Source organism: Pteronotus mesoamericanus, unplaced genomic scaffold, assembly GCF_021234165.1.
Source record: "Pteronotus mesoamericanus isolate MK-2021 breed Mesoamerican mustached bat unplaced genomic scaffold, CSHL_Meso_final contig_90, whole genome shotgun sequence".
NCBI classification, from domain to species: domain Eukaryota; kingdom Metazoa; phylum Chordata; class Mammalia; order Chiroptera; family Mormoopidae; genus Pteronotus; species Pteronotus mesoamericanus.
This window is the reverse complement of record NW_026555277.1, coordinates 13,976,544-13,989,644: the sequence shown is the minus strand read 5'-3', so window position 1 is coordinate 13,989,644 and position 13,101 is coordinate 13,976,544. Positions and strand designations below refer to the sequence as shown.

The 13,101-nt window shown below is 32.4% G+C and overlaps 1 protein-coding gene and 1 non-coding gene across 2 annotated transcripts in view; both read right to left on the bottom strand.

Annotated features, from left to right (window-relative positions):
- The window catches only part of ERBB4 (erb-b2 receptor tyrosine kinase 4), a 994,125-nt gene that overhangs the window by 325,444 nt on the left and 655,580 nt on the right, over positions 1 to 13,101 (bottom strand). The window contains exon 4 of the mRNA XM_054585691.1: positions 6,945 to 7,079. Coding sequence (XP_054441666.1) covers positions 6,945 to 7,079 — 135 coding nt within the window. The remainder of the gene's footprint in view (positions 1 to 6,944; positions 7,080 to 13,101) is intronic.
- LOC129080793 (U1 spliceosomal RNA) lies at positions 985 to 1,148 on the bottom strand. The gene has a single exon (XR_008530200.1). It is a non-coding gene; the product is annotated as a U1 spliceosomal RNA (small nuclear RNA).

Sequence of the window (13,101 nt, the reverse complement as noted above, 5' to 3'; positions counted from 1 at the left end):
GCAACAATCCAGGCTTGAACAATTGTTAAGTGTGTTAGCAGCTTGATCTCCTTATTCATTTTTCTCCAGCTCCCTCCAGAGATGCCAGCTTCCCTGCCCCAACCCTCCAGGGTAACCAGCAATCTCTCCTCTACTTCTGCTCCAAACTTTGAAATAAAAGTGGCCTAGTGAGAGGACGCCAATAAGAGAAGAATGACACACATAAAACTTAATCTTGGCAAATGTGACAAGAGGGACTTAAATACGCAATTTTCAGTTACTTGTAAACATCTTTGTACCTCAATGTGTCCCCTAAGTGAGGAGAAATTAGAGAAGGAAAAGAATATATATAGAAGTTCTTTAAATTCTACTGAATTTCACAACTGAGTTCCATGAAACCACTTTCATCAATGAATGGAAATAAACATGTAAACAGTAAACAAAATACATAATGAGTGATGATTGCAGAACAGGACACAGGCATAGACATAATCCCTTGGAACCCATCACAGAGTAAACAGATCAGAGACAAGAAGAAGATGGGCAATACTTAATGGATTCAGTACCATTTTCATTCACTTTTACATAGTCGCTTTATACATCAAATACACCATCAGGGTTTCATGTTTTGAGAAATCAACTATGGAATTCTTTGTGAGTCTCTTCTACATGTTTTAGGTACTTACTATTTGAGTCAATATGAATTTTTTTTTGTTCAAATGAGTATTTTTCAAAAATTTAAGTCAGTTTTTATCAACCAAGCATTTCAACCCCCATACTTAGTTCTTTCAGGCTTAGAATTAGTTGCAAATCCTCATATTGCAGGATGGCTCAAAACTTTATATAGGAGTACCCATTTTTTTAAATGAAATACATGAATGAAAAAGAAATGTCAAAAAGCACCAGATGTGTGTTGCTAATAATTCTCAATTTATATCAAAAATTATTGTGGAAAATACATATAACATACAATTTACCATCTCAACCACTTTTTTTTTTTTTTTTTAGGGGAGAGCGCGAACGCAGTCCCCCACTACCACAAATTATGCAGTCGAGTTTCCCACATTTGGGGAAATCGCAGGGGTCAGCACATCCGGAGTGCAATGGATAAGCCTCGCCCTGGGAAAACCACCTTCGTGATCATGGTATCTCCCCTGCCAGGTAATAACCACTTTTAAATGCACTGTTTAGTGGTATTAAATACATTCACATTGTTCTGCAACATTTATGCCCATAAGTCTTTTCATCTTGTAAGACTGAAATAATATACTCATTAAAAAACTCATTCTTCCCTTTCCCCTGCACCTAGTAAGCACCAGTTATTTTCTGTCACTATGATTTTGACTACTCTAAGTACCATATATAAATGAAATCAGACAGTATTAATCTTTTTTAAATAACTGGCTTACTTCTTCCAGCATAATGTCCTCAAGATTGATCCACATTATAGCATGTGCTAGAATTCGCTTCCTTTTTAAGGCATAATAATATCTCAGTGATGTAAATTCCGTATTTTGCTTATTCATTCGTCCATTCATAAATTTCGGAATGATTCATCTTTCATTAAAACACCTTGATGAGATTTTTCTTGGTTGTCATGAGACTTAAACAGAGCGTGTAGCTCTTATTATTTCTCCTCTCAAGTAAGATAAATGTCATTAGGTTCCAAAAATTTCCAGTTCCAAAAATTCACCATTTTGAAAAATGTTGGGAGTTAGTCATTTCAAAAAAAAAACCCTGATTATTCTAATTGCCTGGTCTTTCTCATTCTGTCTGAATAGTGTGAAAACCTTTATCATAATATCAGTGTCTTTTAGTTAAATAAAAGTACCTTTTTTTCAGTGAAGAGTTGCCTAGCGAAAGGTTTGTTAAAATGTACTTTAAAGTAAGTTTCAGAGAAACAATACAATCTGAGGGCTGCCCCGCACTGGATAATTTGAACCCCAGAGATGTGTTAGTTCATGAAATTTTGACCTTTTCAACCATTCACTGGAAGACGGCAAGTCTTTTTTCTAAAAATTGCAAGTTGCCAAGGCTCTCAGTGACCCCAAATGGGGCTCTTAATACCTACTTTACAGAAATTCTGTAAGAATTTAAAATAAGTTTTTAAAGTGCCTGGGATGCACCAGGCCCCAAAGGTCACAGGCACTTAAAGCATTATTGTTGTTGGAATTAGTAACAGAATTTCCACATAGAAGAAGAGAGCTACATGTTCTCTAGGAGAGGACTCATTTGCTTAGTATTTGGCTCATTTGCAGCAAGCTCATACATTCTGTGCCATTTTCAATCAGCATATGGCCTGAAATACATTCATCATAATAGGCTTTGCTAACCATTTTACTAGCATAGCGACCCAGCACCAGGCCAATGCTACTTACACCTGTCCCCAGAACCAACTGGAAAATTTGACAATAGGTAGATTCTCATCCTCAACCAGACTGACTCATTTGTGCTTTGAAGGAATTGGGGTACAGTGGGTGAGTGTTAAAGCAGTTGAGGGTGTGTCCAGCACAGCTGTGAGGTTGCAGGAATCATTGTCTGCAGAGGCTGAGTCAGCGGTAAGAAGATAAGGTCAAAGGGGAGAGAGAGACTACAGAATTCAATCCAGATTTTAGGAGATTTATATGCAAAAGAGAAATGGAAACTAACATAATAACAAATGGTTGAGGCTAACATGAGTATATGTAACTATGTGTATACACATTTATATAAACATGTTTACATATGCATTTATTATATATAAATGAATTCTGTGAAAATTTTCTTCTTATGAATCTAGTCTCACAGACCCTCTTGATACAGGTCAGTTTCGAGTTCGCACTCTCTCATTAAAAACACTAAAACGACAGCAGACCTGATATTTGATCTTATGTTTTGAAATACATTCCTAGATTCTATTAGTTCTAGTTGCTAATATTTTATTTAGAATAATTGCAACTGAAGTCCTAAGAGATCTTTAGTTCTTTTGGTTTTATTTTATTATTGATGTTCGTGAAGAATCTTTCTACTTGACAGGTCTTTTCAAGAAGCCGTCTTTTGAATTCATAGAGATTCATTTATCCCTGCAATATTTTTACATTTTTCTATTTCCTTAATTTCAGCTTTTAGTTAAAAATCTTTTTTTAAAAACAAGTATGCATGACTTGACTCTATATTTACATTTATGTAAAATTGGATGTAACACACAGAAAATGAAAGTGTACTGAAATGCATTATGCATATATTTTCCTGCTACTCTTTTTATTCTTCTAGGAAAGTTCAGATTTAGAAGTGTGCTTCTATTCTATGCAAATATATTAAAATTGAACGAGTAAAAATGTTGGTAAAATAAAAAAAAAGTCAAGTTTAACACTACTCTATTTTGAGATAATTATTTTCTAGTTTAAGAAAGTTATCTATATGGGACACAACATGCAATATTAGTAAGGAGTGGGCAATTATTAAGATATATGAGTCATTAAATGAAAATATCATTTTAAGTTTTGCTAATATATTTAACTCAGACAGAACATCTGGTTATAACAAATAATTACTCCTGAAATTATGTTTGGGAACATAATCCTTTTTTTATGGATTTGCCAGTTCCCACACATTCCCACTTCTATCAGTAGATATTTCTTTCTTTCTTTCTTTTTTTTAAGAAAGCAATTGAGAATTAGTGGTGCATCTGGTATAAGTTAAAGAAAAGACTGTAGGACCTAGAACACCTGAGGTTTGGGTTTCTCCCTTTCCGTGTCTCTATGAGATCAAGTTTTGTAATTTCCTTCCTTTGTGAGGCTGAATAATGTTCCATTGTTTGTATACACCCCATTCTTTTATCCAGTTATTCATTGATGAATATTTGGGGAGCTTCCACCTCTTAGCTTTGTGAATAAGGCCATCATGAACTTAGGTGTGCAAATATTTCTTTGAGGCCCCACTTCCATTTTTTGGATATATAATAATAAGTTGAATTGCTGATGATACAGTAGTTCTATTTCTAATTTTTGAGAAACCACCCTACCGTTTTCCACAGAAATTGCACTGCTTTACAATTTCATCACAACTGCACAGGGGTGTCAATTTCTTGACATCTTCACCAACACTTGATCTTTTATTTTGATAGTAATCATTCTAGCTGGTGTGAGGTGATACTTCATGGTAATATTTAATGGATGTTTCATTTGCATTTCTCTAATAATAGTGATGTTGACCGTCTGTATATGCTTATTGGCTATTTTATATCATCTTTGGAAAAATGTCTATTCAAGTCCTTTGCCAATTTCTGAATCAAGTTGTTTATTTTTTGTTGCTGTTGAGTCATAGGAGTTCTTTACATATTCTGTATATTAACCCCTTATTAGATATAAATTTTATAAATTTTTCTCCCATTCTATAAGTTGCTGTTTTACCCTTTGATTGTGTCACTTAATGCACATATGTTTTAAGTGGGATATAGACCCATTTTTTGATTTTTTGCTTATGTTGTCTGTGTTTTTAGTGTCATATCCAAGAATCTTTACCAAATTCAGTATCATGAAACTATTCCTCTTTTTTTTTCTCCTGGGAGTTTTATAGTTTTGGGGTCTTACATTTTAGGTATTTAATCCATTTTTAATTTTTTTTAATATAATGCAAGATAAATGTCTAACCTGAATCCTGTGGCTATCCAGTTTTCCCAAAACCATTTGTTAAGGTGACTGACTTTTTAAAAATAATATTAGTTATTTTTTCAAAACTCCCTTACATATTAATTCTATTACTAGATATTTTATTTTAATGTACTACTAAAGAAGCATATTACCATATTATATATTTACTTTTTAAGTATGATTATAAATGTATTTTAATGTAAACTATTTTTCTTGTAATTCTTTGTAATATCTCTTATGTATTTATTAAGTTTTATGAATTTATAATGTAAAATATTTATTTTTGTGACAATTTATTCATTTAAAAATATTATGAGAAGGGTACTATGGGTTCACTAGACTACCACAAACAACCATTGCCTCAAAAAATATTAAGAATTCAGATATTTTTTCAGTAACTTAGGCAACAGATGAAGTCTTGAACTAGAACTATGTAAATAACAACTATGGAAAATGAAGAAATAAGCAAATTCAGCCTGATTTAATGATTAAATAAATGCCAAGACCAAGAGAAAGGCGAAGTCAATGACAACCACCTGATTTTTAACTTAGTTTGACTGAGTGGCTGGTGGTGTGTAGCTTTGGAAGTCATCGGTGTAGAAGTTCCATTTAAAACCGTGAGTGTGTCTGTGATTACCAGGGGGGAGAAAGTAAAGGACGAATCTGACTGAGTGTAAAATCATAGGTAGTCACTATTCAGACCAGCCAATTCATTATTGCCAACTATGAATAATGAGTCAGCAAATAGAACTAGTATGTAAAGAACAAAACTTAGATAAGCAATTGGTGGTTAATTTGTAAAGGACCATTCATTATGACTCTACTTTGCATTTACAATTCATGTGCCTGCAATTATTTGCAGGAAAAAGAAATGCAGCTCTAGTTGCCTAATTATAGGCACAACCATCCAAATTTGCCCTGAAAAGAATAGCACAAAGAGATACCATCTGTGAAAGTGCAGCAAACCCCTCAGACCTTTTTTTTTTCCTTCCTGCAAGCCTCATGGACACACTTCATTTGCCCTTCTACTGTGAGCTCTATTCTTGCCTGATATCATTCACACATTACAGGCTAGTCGCTCTAACAAGCAGTCAGTGGGCTTTTCCTCTTATCAAACCATTATGCATTTTCTACACATAATGTACCATAGTCTAAGCAGACTGAAAATGGAAGCCATTTCTGAAGCACATGATTTGCCTTGTTAATGTGAATAGATTCAATCCTTTATTCACATATAATTTTACAAGGTAGGCAACTTGAACCCTGTAAAGATGAAATCACATACAAATTTCTGCTCAAAGGTGACAGGAAAATTATGTTATTCTACTTTAAAAAAAATTTCAGTTTATTGAAAACACAGCTGTCAGGTTCAATCAAATATATTCATAATTCCCCATTAAATTCTTAGGATCATGATGAAACTTAATAATTGTCCCTTGGAGTTTGATTTCCTATAAAGCAACATAATATAATCAGTACAATTTCAAATAATTATTGAACTGTGTGAAGATAGTTTTGATTTCAGGTGGGAAATACATAATAGTAGATGAGAAATATAAAACCCAGGTTACACTTGATAAAAGCTCTGTTCTCATACAAACCTCAGTAATAATAAATGTGGGGACAACACAGTCTGCTTTATGAAAATGGCACGTATTTCTGGCAGAATAATTTTCAAAGGCTTTAAAGATTCGAATATTACTTGCTCATTGTTGAATCACATTAAAAACTTTGAATGTGGTAAATTATCTGTGGTAGAAACAATGCATTTTAAGAATGGGAAATTAGGTTGTTTATTAAGCTGACTAAAACCAGAACATAACGTATTTCTTCTATACAAAACTCATGTTTCTCTATTCTAGTTATAGTGTTTGGAATTGTCATGAAGGTTTTAGAGGCAAATGAAGGCTTGGGTTCTAATATGTTCCATATTTTTTTTTTTTTAATTTTGAAAATGTTAAAATACATAGGAAGGCACATTGTTGGTTTGCCTTTTTGTCAGTGGTGCATGGGTCCCAAAAAGTTGAAGCAGGAGTTTGACAAGAGCCTTAAGTTTATAGGCAATGGCATATATATTTAGACATTGAAAATATGGTAACATAATTTAGTGTTATTGAAACGGATCATGTTAAGAAAATAAGAATTTGTCAAGGGAAATATCACTCCAAAAAGAGAGTTAATTAGAACTAAAAGTTTGTTCTGTCATATGAAACTGAGCATTTCAGCAGATACAATCAAAATTCAAAATGTTAATGGCATGATAAACAAAAGCTGTTCATCTTCACATGAACTAGAAGAACATTTTCAGAAATTAAAAAGGATAATACTACTCACATCCTGAGCTACCATTTGTTGACACCAGAGTCAAGTTGGAAGGCCACGGATTCCGAACAATATCTTGCCAATGAATTGTGTCTGCGTAACAAAGAAATTTGTTCTGGTCTACATAGACTCCACCATTTAGGATTTCTGTATTAAAACAAACAAACAAAGGGAGATTTGTTGTCAAACCTTTTGTTGATGAAAAGGTTGTCAATAAAAATGATTTGTTAAAATATTTTCAATGTTAAGTTAGAGTTACTTGGTTAATAGCTGGGATATCTTTTAAAATATCTTTTACTGAGTCATATAAATTAAATGGCATAAATTTGAAAAGATTAAAAAATGCAAAGTAAAACAATCACTCAACCCAAACACTCAGAGAGAAAACATCCTTAACATTTTAATATAGACACTATCAGTCTCTTTTTGTGTTGTCCTCTGAAACTGAAGTAATATTGCATATAATATTTCATAACTTGCTAACTATAATATTAAATGCTGAATAGTTAATGGTAATTAAATATAAGTCTACATTATTTATAATGAGAATACAGTATGCAAGAATACAAATTAAATAGTACCAATTTAAACAACCCCCTATTGTCAATCATTTAACTTTTTTACCTCACATTAGTTCTTTAAAATAAAATAAATTTCCACAGATGATATTATAAAATCATACAGTATGAATACTTCTTGAATATTTTAAGACTTTTGGTCCAAACTGTCAAATTTCCCTTAAGAAAAATTGTTTTAGTCAATGTAATAATGACTGGAATAAGTAGGTAAATAGACCAAAAAGGAAGAAGAAATTAAAGAATGCTTCAATCAAAAAAAAAAAAAAAAAAGATCTCAAATGAAATCAACAGAACTGGCAATTATTCTTTAAGAACAACACAATGCAAGATAGAATAAAAACCTTATGGTTCATTTGAACAGTGGCATGGCCATGGGATAAAATGCACTAATGCCAATTTTTACTTGTTTCTCTATTTGACAACACTTGCTTTGATTAGGTAACTTGTCTCTCTGAACAATTGATCACACACATCCATTCTCTTTCAGTCAGCTTTAAGTTATCCAGTAAATAATAACTACTTCCTCTGAAAAATATTATTGTTATTACTGGAAGAAATTGGTTTGAAATATACTTTATGTCTTCCTGGTCAAAAATCTACCATATTTTCCTCTTTTGTTTAATAAAAATCACAACTTAAGAGAAATCATATATCATGCTATAAAACATTCAGTTAAAACTACTAAAAACCCAAACAATAGTTTAAATAGATAGAGGGTAACTTTCCACACACAATAAACCTGTAGAAAGCTGTGGTGAATATTAATTTAGCTGCTCCGCAGTACCCGTGACTTGTATTTTGTGTTGGCATTATTTTCTCCAGGCACAAGATGGCTGCCACGTCCAAAGGTGTTAGTCCAAATTCAAAGCACGTGAAAAAGAAGAGCAAGCAAGAGACTTCTCCTCGTAAAGCTCCAACTACCTATTTGGGAAGACATGATCTCCTCAGGGACGAAGTCTACACTTCATTGGCCAAAACAATACCCCATAGCCATCGTTACTGCAATAGAGGCTGAGGAAGCAAGTATTTAGGTAGACATATTGCTACTGGAACAAAACCCAAACAAGCATGTGTGTTAGCAATGAAGAGGAACATGAAATTTGTGAAGGCAAGTAATTCTGTTTCCTATGGTGACCTTGAGAGAATCATCTCTCTTGTGCAGTGTCCCCAGCTAAATTTTTATGACTCAGCTAAAACAAAAAGGGGGATAAAATATGAAAGGGGCATGTGACAGCAAGAAAAGGATTATTTGTGGAAGTGAGATTGGTGGGCACATTAAAGTGTCTTACTGTGTTGCATGTATAAAACCCTCTACATTTATTCTGACATTACAGGGCTCTCCACATTTAAAATCACTCATATTTCCAAAATTAATCCTCTCACTGCCTATTGGCTCCATTTTCTCAAGTGAGAGAAAATAAAGAAACAGAAGAAATTCAATAGTCTTTCTACTTCTAAAACTCAGTTCATTATTTTTCATAACCTAACCATACAACCTTCATCAAAGAGGAAGGGAGATGTAAGATGTAAGAGTGATTGTGAAAATGAATTTCTACATTAATGTTTGGCATTAAGTTTCTATCTAAGAAATGTGACAATCTCACATTAATAGCTTTCTCATGAGACATTAGGTGATGCTCCTCTTCTACAGTAATAATTCTTCATTAGGTAACAAAGAAAGAAGATTTTAACTGCTATCCAGGAAATAAAGGTTATTTTTCAGTCTACATTTGAAAAGTTCTACTTAAAAAAAATTGAAGAGAAAAGGTAATAGCTCAAAGATTGTAGAAAGAGTCTATATTTTTCAGGAGTCACATTTTAATTCAAACAGTTTATTCTGAAGGAACACAGTATCCATCTCTAACTTCTTATCTAGACATATTCAAATAGAATCAGATCATATTACACTGAACAATAATCTCATCAAATCCCTTTCTTCAACAATATTAATCTGCTACCCATGTTTACATTTGTTTCTTAGAAATACTCTGTTCCAGAGATTGGTTTATACTTCAGAGGGATTTAAAAAGGAGGAAATAATAACTCAAGTATAATCTTACATGTTAAAATTTCAAATTAAGACTACAATCAGGACACTTTTGTCATCCTAAATTCAAAACCCAGCATCTGCTCGCAATTCTGGTTGGGAGGATTTATAAATTTTTATATTTAATGATGTATAGTTTATTCATGTATGTGTGCATTTTCCCTGAAAATAGACTTTTTTTCATTTATGTTTGGCTTAGAACCTATCCTTTGTCAAATGTCAAACCTCACAATCAAAAATTGTGTATTTTATTGACATTTATAGAAGAGTTTTAATGTGTACTATATCTTAAATTTTCTTTTGATCTTTTTAAAAAGATTTTATTTATTAATTTTTTTAGAGAGAAGTAAGAAGGAAGAGGGAGAGAGAGAGAAACATCCATGTGAGAGAGAAACATCAATCAGTTACCTCTCAAACATGTCCCAGGTGGGGACCAAGCCCATAACCTAGGCATGTGCCCTGACCAGGAATCGAACCGGTGACCTTTCATTTTGCAGGACAATGCCCAACCAACTGAGCCACACTGGATCATTCTGATTACCTAATTATGTCAGAATATAATTTTAAAATTGCATTTATGGATTTGTATAGTTTATGTTGATTTTATATCTTTATATGATTTTTAAATATTAATTTAATTTACTATGTTTTTGTGGGGAAATATTGTTAGATTTATTTCTGAAATAAGAAAATTCTAGGAAAAGGTATTGATCTATAAGAAAGTTGTTAAGGCACAGATTATTTACTGGACAAAAGGGATACTTAATGTTCTGCCTGGGTTGACTATAAGGACTTGATTATATTTTTTTTTAGAAAAAGGAACAAGAATCAGGAAAAGAGAAAAGCTTGATAAAATATTTATCTAAGAATATACCCAAAAAGCCTGTCTATACTTTGATCTATCTTTGTTAATGCAACAACAGAAGCGCTTTCCATAAGTATTCTGAAGATTTATTGAAAGGTACCATCTATGTTACAGCAAGAGTTTCCTTCCCATAATCATGAAATGATTATTAATAATTAAATTTTAAAACCATAACAACAACAAAAAAACCAGTTTCTGAGCAGGATAAGCAAATGTGGCATAAATTTAATTGCGATTCAAAGATGCATATAATCTCGAAGAATGAAAAAACTCAAAAAATTTAAGTAAGCAAATAAGCTCAAGGTCATCTCATTTCATTGTATTTAATTTCCATTGTAGATAATATATCAGAGGAAATTAAGAAGAACACAATTAAATTCTCGGCAATTAGAACAACTGGTAGAATAAAACTACTAAGACTTTTTTTTATATTATATAAAAATATTTCCAGCAAGTCCACAAAAAAGTACTGTCTTTTAATAAATGGCCTGGATAAATATAATAAGCTGTATTAAATATGGTATTCTATGAAAAAAGCATTTCATTACTGAAAAATTCCAGTAAACACTTAGTATGTTTGTGTCTGAAATATTACTTACTAGATAAATGTAAGTCAAGAGATTATTACCATTTTGTATTTAAAGTAAATTGTAAACCACATTATTCTTTAATATGTTTAATTTACTATATATAGTACACAATTTGTAATTGAAATATTAGATTAAACTCCATGAAAGCAGGAGATATTTTCATTGTTGTATCTATAGCATCAAACTTAGAGCAATAAATATTTGTAAAATTAAGCTGAAAAAAAAGTACCATGGAATTTGCCACCAACATTGATCAGTTAACTTCTGTTGCTGCTCCTAATTTTAAATTATATCCTGATGAAATTAAATTAATAATAAAAGTTACCTTTTTTCCATAAATACTATAGCTCATCTTACCTGGCTCTACATTTAATTAAGTTTCTTTTGTTCAAAACTGTGTCTAACATGCAAGGCAAAAGCAGGATACACAATAACAATTTCCTTCATCAAATAAAATTTAACATTTTGATTATAGGAAAAATTAAAAATATGTATCTAATTTTGAAGTTAGAGCTTTTATAAGCTGAAAGAGAAATAGCACATGTTATATAATTTTTTTAGATTGATAATGTTCAAAATTATTGCAGGTAATGTGTTTGACATTTACAGTGCACATTTGGACATGTTCATTGGTATCCCTAAGTCTATTTTGTGCACCAAATTCAATCATTTATCAGGTGAATAATAATGATTTTGTGATACCCGAGACATAACTAATTCCCCCAAATCCATTCAAATCATCTAGAATATGCTGCACAGAAGTCTAAAATCATGTTTTTATATTGGACCATAAATCTACCTCATATCATTCCTTAAATTATTTTTTAGAAAGCTGTGAAGTACCAATATGACATTTTAAAGAGGACATAAAGTAGTTTTGTCTTAGCCTTCCAATCCAAAAAGTTTGCTGACCTGACCATTTTCTTCCCTGATTCCCATTTACCTAAGTCTAATGAAGAAAGAAATGTTTATGTTATTTAAGTAAGTTCTTTTGTGCTCTTTACTTCTTTTTAAATGCTAGTTATTATAGTGAATTTGGGGATGGGTGACCATTAAGAGAATCATTGACATTTTGAAAATATATTCTCTCAAAAGATAATGTGATAAAACACTGAATGATGGCTTTGCCTCTTGCCCTGTATGAAGCAGCCTAAAGTGATGTAATATCCCTGCTGAAAATACAGATTAATATGACCTCCTTACTAGGCCTCAGAAGTTGACAAAATGGCTTTAACCCCATGCACAATTGGTGACCATTTCATAAATAAGATGGAATATCTTTCTGTTTTTACAAAATAAAGATTATAGAGTTAAATGCAGTTAGCCATATTCCACTTCAGTCCGTATGATTGATATCAATAGTAAACATTTTACTTCTACTCACAAAGCTAGTGACAGCAATAATGTAAGAAAGACCTAAGAGGGAAGAATGAAATACTTAACCTCCATCCCTGATTGTATGTCTAAATGTCTTGTTTTGTATGAGTGTATCTACAGGCCAACCTCAGAATTATTATGATAATAAAAATAAAGATTAGAAATATTGCAGTTGTCTAATCATAGTAGGAATGTCTTAATAGTGCATATATCAGAGTTATATTGCCTATCCAAGCCAAAGGTCAGAAGGTCAAAATCCAAAGTGGGAAAAGCCCATTTTCAAGATGAAGCTACAGGAAGCAGTTACTAGATTTTCTCAGACATAAAGCAATGCATCTTTCTCACTGTCCTCACCTTAAGCCACACAAGTCTGTTGTCGGATAGTGGTACAACAGTAATACAGCTCACATCATCCACGTGGGATACTTAATACATCATCTCTGGAATGGACTTGGTCCAGAGATTCCTGTATCATTCCCAAACCCAGACCTTTCAGCTGGGAGCACAGTGAATTGCTGCTACCCCACTGGGTCAGCCCTCAAGGTTCATTATTAATAAGCTGAGACTCTAAAGGCTAATGAGAACCGGGTGCTTCAGGAGACAATGGCTCATTCATCATCAATCAGGCTTTGAAGTTTTTATACAGATGATTTAAGGAGAGTTGAAGTGTGCAAAATTGAAATGTCACATTTGTATTGGGAGTGGGGAGAGT